General features: G+C 41.5%; 1 protein-coding gene across 8 annotated transcripts in view; it reads left to right on the top strand.

Moving 5' to 3' along the window:
* l3mbtl2 (L3MBTL histone methyl-lysine binding protein 2) overlaps window positions 1–14,413 on the top strand; it is a 106,748-nt gene that overhangs the window by 5,762 nt on the left and 86,573 nt on the right. For all 8 annotated transcript variants that reach the window (XM_072588531.1, XM_072588526.1, XM_072588525.1 and 5 more), the window contains 3 exons: window positions 4,084–4,207; window positions 7,310–7,389; window positions 14,159–14,276. In XM_072588531.1, coding sequence (XP_072444632.1) covers window positions 4,084–4,207; window positions 7,310–7,389; window positions 14,159–14,276 — 322 coding nt within the window. The remainder of the gene's footprint in view (window positions 1–4,083; window positions 4,208–7,309; window positions 7,390–14,158; window positions 14,277–14,413) is intronic.

Below are 14,413 nucleotides of genomic sequence, written 5' to 3'. Positions count from 1 at the left end.
GGAGACCAAATCTGCGCACAATATTCAAGGTGTAATTTCATCAATGTCCTGTAAACTGAAGCATAGCATAACTGCTAATATATTCAGTCCCTCCCATTGTAAGGATAGCATCCATTAGTTGTCTGAATTGTGTGCTGTGCCTGCACACTGATATTGTTGATTCATGCATCAGAACACCTAAATCCCACTGCATCTTAAAATTCCAGCTGTTCTCCATATACACAATACTCTGCTAATTTTGGCAATAAATATGAAAAGCAATTTCATGTGTTCACACTCATTCAACCTATCCATATTCCTCTACAAATTCCTTGGTGTGATGTATGTTGCAAAGACAACAAGATCAACAGGAATATATGAATTTTACTATAATGTCTTTGCATCCCTCAGCGAAGTCACTGCTATTGATTGTAAAAAGTTAAGTCTCTAGCACAGATCCCTGTGGAACTCTACTTATTTTGTGCTGCTAATATAGGCTTGTTTTCTGCCAATCTTCTAAGTATACTCACGTGTTACCCCCACACCATGATATTTCAGTTCTGCAGTAGTCTTTGATATGGTACCTTACTGTATTTGGATTTGTAGAAGGCAATATGTCTATGGGCATTTTTTTTTAAAAAAGGTACACCTTAATCCTTCAAGGGAGTCTATTAAATTGGTTAAACATGATTTCCTTTTCACAAAACTATACTGAGGCTTCCCAATTACCTTGCATTTTGCTTCTAAGTGCTTAGTTTTAACTTTCATGAATGATTCCAATACATTCCCCATGACAGGCAACAAGCTGACTGAGTAGAGGGATTATATTTGCTACTTTACAGTCTGGAATCTTTCCTGAATCTAGGGTATTTTGGAAAATTAACACCAGCTGCCCATTAGCAACCCCTCTCCTTGCCTAAGGAGATGAGACAGTTTGGACCTTGATACGTATCAACTGCAGTTACTTATTCAACTTCTCTCATGATTGTAATTTCACTAAATTTCTCTTCCCCTTCACCTCCCTGATTGAGAGTTATTACTGGAATTTCTTTTAAAATCCACTATCATTAGGGCACAAACAAAATATTAGTAGATGGAATGAACAATTTCCTTATTTACTCTTAACTCTTCATTCTCTCTGTCTAAAGGACCAATACTTATAATTTTCTTAAATATCTGCAAAAATTCTTACTATCTATTTTTACATTTTTAGTTTGCTTATTCTTTCTATTCAGACTTGCTACTTAGTCCTACACTTGAAACTATCCTTTTATTGTAGGAATGTATTTATTCAGAGTATTCTGAAATATCTCTTCAAATGTCTGCCACTAGATCTTAATCTAGCCCTAGCTTAGTCGTAGTATACCAGTTCGTTTCTCATAGTTTGATTATGGTTAGACTGACTGGGAGAAAGTGAGGACTGGAAATCAGAGTCGAGAATGTGATGCTGGAAAAGCACAACAGGTCAGGCAGCATCTGAGGTGTGGGAGAATTGACAGTGCGACATAAGCCTCATTCCTGATGAAGGGCTTGTGGGCTGGGGGAAGCTGAAAAATAAATGGGAGGTGGGGCTATGGGGAAGGTAGCTGGGCATGTGATAGGTAGATGAAGGTGGGGGATGTGAATGTGTTAGGACATGGAAGTCCTGGGCCACCAACGTTGCCAATTTCTAACCACTCGATGCGTGGAGGAAGAACGCCTCATCGTCTGCCTTGGGACCCTAATCCTGTATGGCTATTAGATTAGATTCACTACAGTGTGGAAACAGACCATTCAGCCCAATAAGTCTACACTGACCCTCCGAAGAGCAACCCATCCAGACTCATTCCCCTACATTCACCCCTGACTTAATGCACCTAACACCACGGGCAATTTAGCGTGGCCAATTCACCTAACCTACACATCTTTGGACTGTGGGAGGAAACCGGAGCACCTGGAGGAAACCCATGCAGACACTGGGAGAATGTGCAAACTCCATGCAGACAGTTGCCTGAGGCGGGAATTGAAACCTGGGTCCCTGGCACTGTGAGGCAGCAGTGCTAACCACTGAGCCACCAAGGCGTTCTTCCACACAGCTCCACCTCCCATTTATCTTTCAGCTCACCCCGAGCCCACAAGCCTCATTCCTGATGAAGGGCTAATGCCGCACTGTAATTCTCCTGCTCCTCAGATGCTGCCTGACCTGTTGTGCTTTTCCAGCACCACATTCTCACCTACACTGGTTGTAATGTGGATTTCACCAGTTTCCTCATCTTCCATCTCTTTCACCCCCCCCCACCCCCAAACCTTAACCCAGTCCCAAGCCTCCAACTTGGCACTACCCTCTTGACCTGTTAATCTATCTTCCCACCTATCCATACCATTCTCCTCTCTGACCTATCACCTTCCCAACCCCCCATCATATTGCCAGCTACATTGTCCCAACCGCCTCTCATCGATCTCTCTGCTCGCCCACCCACAAGCCTCATTCCTCATGAAAAGCTTATGCCCAAAACATAAATTCTCCTGCTCCTCTGACGCTGTGTGACCTGCTGTGCTTTTCCAGCAGCACACTTGACTATGATTAGACACACCTTTGGGTCACCTTGTTATAGAATCATAGAATCCCTACAGTGTAGAAGTAGGCCATTTGGCCCAACACGTCCACATTGACTCTCTGAAGAGTAACCCACCCAGATCCATTCCCCAGTCCTATTTCTCTACTCTCTCCCAACTCATGTATCTAATCTATGAATCCATGAACAGGATGGGCAATTTAGCATAGCCAATTCACCTAACCTGCATATCATTGGACTCTGGGAGGAAACCAGAGCACCTGGAGCAAACCCACACAAACACTGGGAAAACGTGCAAACTCCATGCAGACATTTACCTGACGCAGGAATCGAACCTGGGTCCCTTGCACTGTGAAGCAGCAGTCCTTAGCCTCTGCGCTGCCCACTTTTTAAAAACAAATCTATTTATTTATTTTATACATAGGAATCTATTTCTAATGTGAAGCATTCTCAATTAAAGCCAAAATTGTGCATATTTTTATTTCCATTAACACTTTTGAAGTTACCAGCTTCATAAGTTGGCATTTGTCACTTCAATATCTGTACATTCTATGACTATTTTCTATTCCAGACTCTTGATCATTTATTTTGTTCACTATAAATTTAACCTTAATTCGCATTTCTGCAAAGTGTATAGCTGTCTGGGTGTGAAGTGTCAAGGGCTCACTTCTTACTTTTGGAAACACCATTTGCTGTGGCCATGAATATAACTATTAGATCCTGCAAGTACTGGACCACACAACCACCATTACGAAGACCCATCTTCAGCATGTCTGCAGCTTTGATTTTCAACTATGTGAATGTTATGTGTGAATAATGAAATATGAAGAACCTCTGGTTCATCTAGTCTAACATCATTCAGTTCTGATTTACTGTTTATCCTAAGATCTTCCAACCCTCCCAATCCCTCCAACCCTCATAGGAGCAACAGAAAATCCCATATTAAACACAACCGTATTCACAGAGGGAGCACTCTCCCATCCTCGTATTATCCACCTTTTGTGAAAGCGGTGAGTTTTGATCTAACCAGATCCCAATCTTGCTTGATGGTGTCCAATGCATTGGAGTCTCCAGCTTGCGATGACATCCTGTTCCAAATGATGAAAGTTTTCCAGTTTCCATGTACTTGTAAATATTTGGCACCCAATCAGAGAAAGTTGGGTAATTTCTTCCTCTGTTATTTATTTTCCTTTTTAGTTATGGTTCTGAAAAGTGTGTGTTTGATGCCAGCCAAGTCTGCATTTATCCTCATTGGTATCCAGAGATGCAGCTTCAAACAGGAATCAATGCTTCGTGATCAGTGTCAACATGTTTGCACGTGTACACTTATTTTTGCAAGAACTTTTGTTTGGGTGCCTGCAAGTGATTGTGTCTGAATCTGTGGACCTGAGTGCAAGTGACTATAATTGATTGTGTATGTTTGCTTTTTCTTACTCCAGATTTCTGAAGTGAGAATCTGCAAAACCTGACCTCTTCCTACATCCTACCAAGGAATTTTTTTGTTTAGTTGCAAACTACATTTCATAGATGAATTCCATTTGTTTCACAGGGAAAACCACCTACAAAAAAGGCAAAGGTGTTAAACAAAGCCTCATGGTCATCTAAACTGGGGGCATTTCTACAGCAACAGTCCAATGGGAAGGGATCAGATATTACTCAGAATAACAATTCAGGTAGGACATGTTATCTTGTTACAGATTGCTATTTGTTGTACTTATGGATTATTACAGTCTTTGCTTTATCAGTACAAGGCATGCTTGTATGATTTCTTTGATACTTCACCAAGTGACCATTCTTATCTTTGAGCCATGACATACAGGGTGGGGGTATCAGTATTGTGTTTGTTGTACAGTTTTATTTTCATTCATGGGATGTGGACATTTTGCCTACTAAGCCAGTGTGCATTTCCCATCAACAATTGTTCTTGGGACAGTGGTGGTGAACTACCTTCTTTGAAGAACTGAGGTATAGGTTTACTGTTAGGAAGGAAGTTGACCCAGTGACAGTAAAGGCATGGTAATATAATTCCAAATCAGGATGGTGTGTGGCTTGAAGGGAAAAGGAATATGGTGGTGTTACCATGTTTCTGTTGCTCTTGTCTATCTTGGTGGTTTGGAAAGTTCTGCTGTTAAGTATAAACAGATGGTTCAATGTTGATTCATTAACCATTTCCAGCATATGTACAGAAGTCAGTCATCTATACCAAACATGCTGTTATTGTTGTCGATGTGCTTTGCTTCTTTAGTTACCAAAGATTAACAGTCTATCGATTTTGATAGTTGAAAACTAATAAGAAAAATATCTCAAAGACTGGCTGGGCACTACAGTGCTTCACCAGCCCTGGGAGTGATACTTAAAGTAAATTCACAAACTTGCCTTTTAAAGATTTGTTTGCTTTACTGCTCCTTCAGGGTGCTGTTTATTAATCGATCTGTTTAATCCGTAATGTCTTTTCTAAGACCTCAAGAAACACTGAACCACTGGGTTAGTTGGCAGGAGGCATATTTGTGATGCATTCTGTAAATGAATCTCTAAAAAAAATTAGCATCTAGTTTCATCCTTTTCCATTTATGCAGATGATGGGTCAAATAGATGAGGAATCCCAGCTGAAGGTTGTTGCATCTTCACTGAACACATGCTGAAACATACTACAAAGTATCAATTAGAAACAGGATGACTGTTTTGCACTCCCATTCTTCCACATTATTGTGGCCAGCTATGTTACTGGCACCAGCTAGGCCAGCCAGGATTACAACAAGAGAATTGCACCAGGAACCCAGGAATTGCTTTAACACTCAAACCTCAAGACCTTGTAATTTTCACTGACTGTATTGGGTACCAGGGAATTGTGACTTCATCTTCCTTTCTCTAGTCTGTATGATTGACAGAGTTATGACTGACATTCTGTGACTGTCACATGGGCAAAACATTCCCTGCTACCATCCTTTCTATAACCCCTCATATTTGGTGAGCATATAATTCTTCTCTACTGTCATTCTGCTGGGTAAGGTTCCTCTCACCTGGCTCCATTCTTATCAAATATCAATCAGAATTACTTGCAATGGCTTCTCATTCCTGTTCCATCACCACCAGTGTCCTCAAAGGATTTATCATTGCCCCTTCCTCTTTATCCTTTACACTGCCCATCGACTACATCATCCAAAAACCCTGGTGGCCATTTATACCTGCATACTTTCCACACGCAGCTTGACCTCACCACCATTTCTCTTGACTCTCTTTTTCACCTTGTTAAACTATCAGTGTACATTCAGTACTGAGTGAACAGAATTTCTACCAAATAAGTACTTGAAGGTTGAAACCAATGCTCTTGAATACTACTTCAAACCCTCTTACCATGCTGCTGACTCTCTCTCTGATAACAGTCTGAGATTAAACTATCCTGTTCACAATGTTTTAGTTGTGTTTGAACCAAGGATTAGTTTCTGCTTCATTTGTGCCAGCACTACCTGCATTCTCCTCCATAACATCACACGACTTTGGCCCACTCTTGAGTTCATCTGCTTCTGAGGCCCTCACTCAGGCCTTCATAGCCTCTACACTTCACTATTCCCCACACTCCTGGTTGGTTTCTCATATTTCACTCTCTGTAAATATTGAGCTCATTCAAACTACCTCTGTTTCTTAACATACACCACATTCAGTTCACCTGTTACCTCTGTGCCACTGACTTTCAATGACTCCCAGTCAAATAAATCTTTAGTTTCAAGTTATTGATCTTTTAAACTCCTTATCTTCACCCCTTCCTATCTCTGTAACCTCATCCAAGCCCACTAACCTCCAAGATATCTGCTGTGCTCTTAAACGGACTTCTTTGTACATTTCCAACTTTAATCTTTCCACCACTGACCATGCCTTCAGGTGCATTGGCCCCAAGCTCTGGAATAATTTCTCTCACTACAGCTTTTCACCTCTATACTTCACTTTCCTCTTGCAAGACACTTCTTACACCCTACCCTTCTTTTCTTAAAAGTCTTATTTGGCTTCATTTCTACCTATGTGGCTGAATTAACGTTTTATTTTCTAATTCACCTGTGAAGCCTGTAGTGATTACATTAAACAATTATCGCTCAGAAGATATACAAGTTTGTATACATGTTTGAATAGTTGAAAAAAACAGCTTCTTACCTACTGTTTATCATGCTCTTGAATGGACCTCTCAAATATTAATTCTGACCCCCCCGCTCATTCTCTGCATAGCTATTTTGCTCCCCTGATGCACTTGGTATAGTATGATCTGTCTGGATGGCATGATCTGCCTGTTTAGCATGTGAAACAGCACTTTTCACTGTGTCTTGGTACATGTGACAGTAATAAATCAATCAATCAATCCTATATAAATTGAAGTTCTAGTAAGAGAAAAGGCAATTTCCTCTCAATATGGGCCGGGTGCTGGCAAGTGGACCAGATTGGGTTGGGATATCTGGTTGGCATGGATGGGTTGGACCAAAGGGTCTGTTTCCATACTGTACATCTCTATGACTCTAAATGCTGCTATTACAGTGGCCACCAGGGGATGGATAAGAGCATCCAGGAGACATGTTGCCTCGAATGTTCCCAATCTCTGCTTGTCCTTACAAAATAAAGTTTCACATATTGGCAACGCAGCAACATCCTGTGGCAGTACCTTGCCTTTCTCACTGTTATAGGGTGGAGCTTGAATCTGCCTTGAACTGATACCAGCTTTGTTACCTTTTTTACCTGTTGCAAACCCAGCTTTCCCAAATAACTTTTCTCTTTGCCCCTTCCCTTTTAAGCTGTTAACCAAGGATTTGAATGGGGAAAATATATCGACGAACACAAATGCAAAGCCGCCCCTGTCAGTTGCTTCAAACATGTGAGTATTACAAGATGTATTGATGTTGTGTTATTAGTCACTCGCTGTCACTCCCATTCGCTATTTCAGGCAAAGAGATTAGTAACACCCAGTTCTCAGGCTTGTGGGCACTTTGCTTTGAGATGGCATTTTTAGTTGAAGAGAGACTAGGGTTGGTGGTGGTGGTGGTGGTGCTGGTTCCTCTCTGCTGGAAGGGAAGCACTTATTCTTTGCTGGGCAATTCCCGCAGCAGTATTAGTGAGATGTCAGCAACTTAGTGCAGTTATTCAGGACCTTAGTAAAATGACACCTGGAGGGTTGCATACAGTTTTGCCTCTCTACCTAAGAGAGGGTTTACTTGCCATAGAGGGAGTGCAGTGGAGGTTCATTAGGCTGATACTAGGGCTGGCCCTCAATGAGTAGAGATTGTTTTGACTGAACCTTTATTCACTAGAGTTTGGAAAGATGAGAGGGGATCTGATTTGAAACATATATAAAGTTTTAACAACTGAACAGACTTGCTGCAGAGATATTTTTCCTGTATAGGAAGTCTAGAACCCGGGGTAACAGTCTCAGCATATGGGGGTCGACTGTTCAGTACTGAGATGAGGAAACATTTCTTCACTCAGAGGGTGGTCAACTTCTGGAATTCTCTACCAGAGAGCAATGTGGAGGCTAATTAACTGAATATCTTCAAGAAAGAGTGAAGTCTTTAGATTTTAATGACATCAAGGAATATCGAGGAAAAAAATGGGAACAGGTGGTTCTGGTGCAACCCCACGTTATAGAAAAATCATGCTTTAGAAACAGTGCTTGAAGTGTTGGTGATGCAATTGCATTACAGCCAACACCAGTTTTAAAAGTTCACACTTTAGAAACTGTCCCCAATTTTTCAAGCGCATTACAAGTTCACATCAGTGAAATGAGAGTTATGGCAGAATGACCTGAATATGGCATTGAGGTAGAGTATCCACCAAAATTATATTGAACAGTGAAGAAGACTTGAAGGGCTAAATAGCCGACAGCTACCCACTGTTTCTATATTAACACTATAAATTCTGGGTTTGGGCCAATGTCTTAATAGAATTATAAGTTGGTTGCTGGTTGTATTGTATCTCAGGTTGGAGGTATTGCTGAAAGAAATTGTTTGGCTTTTCCGGATGTGCAATCATCTGCTCGGGATGCATGGTAGACAAAGTAGTTCTTATTATTGTGTTCAGAGTCTTTAGTCATTGTTGTATCATTTAGAAATTGTCACTGTACATTGTGTTCCAGTGGCTGCATGCTATTGACAGCACTGGGATAATCTACTTTGTGAGTAGATAATCCATTTTACCTGATAATCTATTTGTGTTTCCAACAAAAATGTTTTTAAGTTTCTATTTTTGATTTTGTGTTGAAATTGAGAAAAAGTATAGTTAGCAAGTAATGCTTTCCGCTGCGCTTCCTAATTTAAGAAAGCAAAGATTGTGTGCATCAGTAATTAGGCAGTGGGAGAGGGAGCTACTGTATTTGCTGTTTGCAGTGTAGTGCCATTGGAAATGGAGAGAGCAAAGAAAGCTTGTCTGACCATTTTACTGAGCACCTCAGTCACAAGCCTGATACATTGTTTCTGATTTGTTTGCTCTCTTCATCTTCTGGCTTTTCTTACTTTTCTTTGACATCCTCAATTGTTCTATCAAAATTCAAGGAATGACACCTTGCCTTTAAATTAAGCACTTTGCAACTCTCTGGATTTAACAGTAAATTCAGCAATTGTTATTTATCCTATCGTGGGGTATACGTGTCAGTGGCTTGGCCAGCATTTGTTGCCCATCCCTAAGTGCCCTTGAACTGACTGGTTGACTTGACTCTGAAACGGTCTATCATTATTGTACTAAGTCTGGAAATTGCGCATAGACCAGACTAAGTAAGAATAGTAGATTTCCTTCCATAAGTGCAACAACCTTTTAAAAACAAGTCGATAATGCATATGTGATCATCTTTAGTCAGACTACTTTACAATTCCAGTTTTGTTTTGTCAATCAAATTTAAAATCCACAGCTGCAAAGCTGGATTTTGAACCTATGAATGCAAAGCTTTTGCCTAGACCTCTGGATTATTAGTCTGGTAATATTACTACAACACCACCATCACACTTCAATTTCAAACTGTGATGTGAGCAAGGAGCAAGAGTATGCCACTTGGACCTTCAGCCCTGCTCTGCCATTCAGTAAGACCAGGATGAACTGATTTTAATCTCTACATTCCTGCAATAACTTTCCATCCATCTACCTCTGCCTTTAAAACATATTTAATGATCATTGCTCTGGCCTTTTCAGACAGTTGGTACTGGCAATTGTTCTGCTGTTGCCATTGCACTTTCTTTGACCCTTTTGGTATGTTTTCTCGGTGTCACTGCATTCCTTTGTGCTTAATCCTTCAGTCTTCCACCCTATCACAGGTACACTTTTGTTCCTTTCTCCACTGTTACCTGTCTTTATTTCTTAAAATCCGTTTGTATTTCTTAATTTCGTGGGGGCAGCTCAGTGGTTAGCACTGCTGTCTCACAGCGCCAGGGACCCAGGTTCGATTCCAGCCTTTGGCGACTGTCTGTCTGTGTGGCGTTTGCACATTCTCCCTGTGTGTACGTGGGTTTCCTCTGGATGGTCTGGTTTCCTCCCACAATCCAAAGATGTGCAGGTCAGGTAAACTGGCCATGCGGTATTGCCCATTGTGTTCAGAGATGTGTAGGCTAAGTGTATCGGTCAGGGGTAAATGTAGATACTAGGGTAGTGGAATGGGTTTGATGGGATACTCTTTGGAGGGTCGGCATGGACTTGTTGGCCCGAATGTCCTGTTCCCACACTGTAGGGATCCTATGATCTTAACTTCTGGTGAGAAGTCATTGATCTGAAGCATTGTGTTTTTCTCTCTCTTCTTTGACACTACCAGACCTGCTGAGTACTTCTAGCTTTTTCTGTTTAGACAGAAAAACTTGGTGACTACGATTCATAGCCAAAACAAAACTACTTTAGAACTGCAGTCATTGTTTTGGAGATGAGGCTAGCGATCAATTAATGCAACAAAATTCCATATGTGGTCATTTTAAAAGCAGAAATTGTGGTACGATACGTTGCAGCAGGAGGCTATTCAACCCATTGTATCTGTGCCAGCCTTTGAAAGACCTATCCAATTAGCCCTCCCACTTCCTCTTCCCTTGTATTGTATTGAATTGAATTGAATTTATTGTCACTTGTACCAAGGCACAGTGAAAAGCTTTGTCTTGTGAGCAATACAGGCAGATCACAAAGTGATAGGTAAATAGTGGCAAAAACAAAAACACAGGTGCAGACGAATGCTAAGAGTTTGAGTCCAGAATTCTAACAGTAGAGTAGAAACTACCTGGTGCGTGTGTTCAGGCTTCTATACCTTCTCCCCGATGGTAGAGGTTGTAGAAAAACATTGCCAGGGTGGGATGGATCTTTGAGAATGCTGGCGGCCTTTCCTTGACAGCGGGCCTGGTAGATGGATTGTATAGGTAGGCCTTTGTGATTGTCTGGGCCGAGTTCACAACTCTCTGTAACCGTCTCCGATCTTGAATGGTACAGTTGCCACACCAGGTAGTGATACATTTAGACAGAATGCTCTCAATCTTGCACCTATAAAAGTTGGCATGGATATTTGCCGCCATGCCAAATTTCCTCAGCTGAGTGAGGAAGAAGACACTTTGGGCCTTTGTCACCAATGCGTCCACATGAAGAATCCAAGAAAGCTTGTTGTTGATGACCACTCCCATGGAGCTTGACACTCTCCACTCGTTTCACCTCTGTGCTGTTAATGTGTAGGGGGGCATGAGTAACATCCCGCCGGAAGTAAATGAGTTATTTGGTTTTGCTGGCATTGCGAACTAGGTTGTTCTCAGTGCACCATTTTTCTAGGACATTCACCTGTCGTCTGTTTTGTCTCCATCTGAGATTCAACTGACCGTGGTGGTGTCATCAGTGAACTTGTAAATGGCATTCGTCTGGTATTTCGCGACACAGTCATGGGTATACAGCAAGTACAGTAAGGCGGCTCCAGTGTTGTGTTAGTGAGGATGAAATATTGTCCCCAGTCTTCACTGATTGTGGCCTGTAGGTCAGGAAACTGAGGATTCAGTTGCAGAGATCCGTGCTTGGTCTGAGATCAATACGTTTAGTAATCTGTCTCAAGGGGATAACTGTGTCGAAGGCTGGAGGTTATGGCCTGCAAATCTTTTTATTTAAGTATTCCAAAAATTAGCAATAATTTGGCACAGTGGAGTAGGTTCAAGGGGCTGAAAGGTCTACTTCCTGTTATTTTTGAAACTATTTCCGTCACCCTTTCGGATTATGCATTCCAAATCATTACTCTTTATCCAATCCTTGCCTTATCAGCTTTTGTTTTTCTTCATATCTTTTGATTTCTGTGAGCTCTTGTTCAATATTATATGGCAGGATGAATTATTGCTCTTTGTTAAATTATCAACATCCTAAGGGTTAGACTGACCAGAAACACAGCTGGACCGACATATTAATACCGTGGGAACTGTGGTCCAAGACTGGAAAGTCTGCAGCAAGGAACTTGCCTCCTGAATGCCCAAAGCTTAGTCATCACCTCCAAGGCGCAAGTCAGTTCTGTCCAGCTGAGTGCAGCTCAGTAGCACTCAGGATATCGAAGACCACCCAGGACAACGCAGCTCACTTCGTTGGTATCCTATCTAATGCCTCCAATGTTCATTCCTTACACTATCAATGCACAGTGACAGTTGTGTGTACGGTGTACAAGATGCACTGCAATATCCCCAAGACTTCTGCAATAGCACTTTCCAAACCCATAACATCTATCACCCAGGAAGACGAGGGCAACAAAACCTGGAATTCCTTCCCTAACAGTACTGTGGATATGCCTACACCTGAAGGACTGTAGCAGTTCAAGAAGGCAGTTCACCACCTTCTCCAAGGAAGTTAGGGGTAGGCAATACATACCAGCTATGCCCACATTCTATGAAAGAAATAAGAGATTCTGTCTCTAATCTTTCCTAATGTGGTGTGTGTGTGTGTGTGTGTGTGTGCGCGCGCGCGCTCTCTTTCGCTACATCTCCTCTCTTTCCAACTCTCAATTTTTCTATATTCTTCTGTTTTTGTCTATTTCTCAGTTGTGGCTGCTGCTTGTCACTCCAGCCAGGAAATCTGCTGCATGACACATTGTCATTGTCACCCTCACGCATCCACTGTATAACATGTTTGCTACTGCTCTAACATCTGTCATTGAACTACAACAGGTTAACCCCTCTTTCTGCCTCCACTTTTGCTGTACCTTTTCAGCCCTGATCAAATGGCAGAAAATATTGACCTTTTTCTTTTCTGAATGTCATTTTTTAAGAGTTATTTTTTATCTTGTAATTTCAAGCACCACTTTATTTGTCATATGGCCTGGATATCTTAGCCAGCATCTTGGCATCCCTATTTCAATAGCCTCTACTTTTTTCACAGACCTTTGGTAATTGTGCCGATTTCTTGATTTCTTCATCCTTTTTGTCTTTTTGCTATCTGATTTCTTTGTGACTTTTTTTATTCTTGCATGAGATGCAAATGTCTCTAGCTAGTCAGAATTTGTTGTTCTCACTCATACAAAATAGGAGTGGGTAGACCATTCAATAAGGTCATGGCTAATCTGATTGTAATTCTGCATTCTCACTGACCCCTGAAAATCTCTTAGCCCTGTGCTTAACAAGAATCTATCTCCAAACAAAGACTGCAACTGCTGAAGAAACTTTCAGGTCTGGCAGCTTCAGTGGAGAGAAATGGAGTTACAAATCTTTGACTCTTCTCTAGATCTGTTTGCCTTAAAAATATTTAAGCACCCGGCTTCCACTAACTTTTCAAGATGAGGGTTCCAAAGGCTCCCAACCTAAAGAGACATTGTGCCCCGATTTGTCAGCAACAACTCCTAGCTTTAGGTTCCCCATAAGAGGAAATGTCTTCTTCACATCTACCTTGTTAGGAGCCTCTAAATCAATCAGTTTGAATCGTGTCATCTCTCACTTTTCTAAAATGCAGCAATATAAGCCTCCCCTGAACAACCTTTTCTTCAGGCTACAGGAAAGATATTGTGAAACCTTGAAAGGGTTCAGAAAAGATTTACAAGGATATTGCCAGGGTTGGGAGGTTTGAGCTATAGGGAGAGGCTGAATAGGCTGGGACTGATTTCCATGGCACATTGGACACTGAGAAGTGAGTTTATAGAGGTTTATAAAGTGAGGGACATGAGTAGGGTAAATAGATAAGATCTTTCCCTGCGTTGGGAGAGTCCAGAACTAGAGGGCACAGGTTTAGGGTGAGAGGGGAAAGATATAAAAGGCACCTGAGGGGTAACGTTTTCACGCAGAGAGTGGTGCGTATATGGAATGAGCTGCATGAGGAAGTGGTGGAGGCTGGTACAGTTATAGGATTTAGAAGGCATTTGGATTGGTACATGAATAGGAAAGTTTGAGATGGATATGGGCCAAGTGCTGGCAAATGGGACTAGATTAGTTTAGGATATCTGGTCAACATGGATGAATTGGAATGAAGGGTTTGTTTCCGTGCTGTACATCTCTATGACTAAGAGCCCTATTCAAATACTAATCTAATAAACCTTCTCTGAATTGTTTTCATCACATTTATTCTCTCTCCCACCAGCTCTGTCTCTTTATTTGGTGCATTCTGTATTGTTGTTTTTCCTTGTTTTTTATCTTAAAAATACTTTGAGATGGAACCAAATGTAATATCTCATGCTTCCTATGTAGGTTCCACTTTTTGATCAGTGGGAAGATGTTCTGGAAGGAATGAAGGTGGAAGTATTGAACCTTGACTGTAATCTGCCAAACAAAGTCTACTGGATTGCACATGTCATAAAGTTAGCAGGTTGGTACCATAAGTTTCATCTCTCAGCTTCTCGTGGTAACATCAGGCACTGTTTTGGATTCTGTAAGCCAGGGCAGCAACATTTAGATGCCTGCCCACATGCCTGTCTTGGAAGCGAAATTCCTCAATGAGGATGT

This window comes from Chiloscyllium punctatum, chromosome 18 (assembly GCF_047496795.1).
Source record: "Chiloscyllium punctatum isolate Juve2018m chromosome 18, sChiPun1.3, whole genome shotgun sequence".
Lineage (NCBI taxonomy): Eukaryota > Metazoa > Chordata > Chondrichthyes > Orectolobiformes > Hemiscylliidae > Chiloscyllium > Chiloscyllium punctatum.
This window is presented reverse-complemented; position numbering and strand designations above follow the sequence as displayed.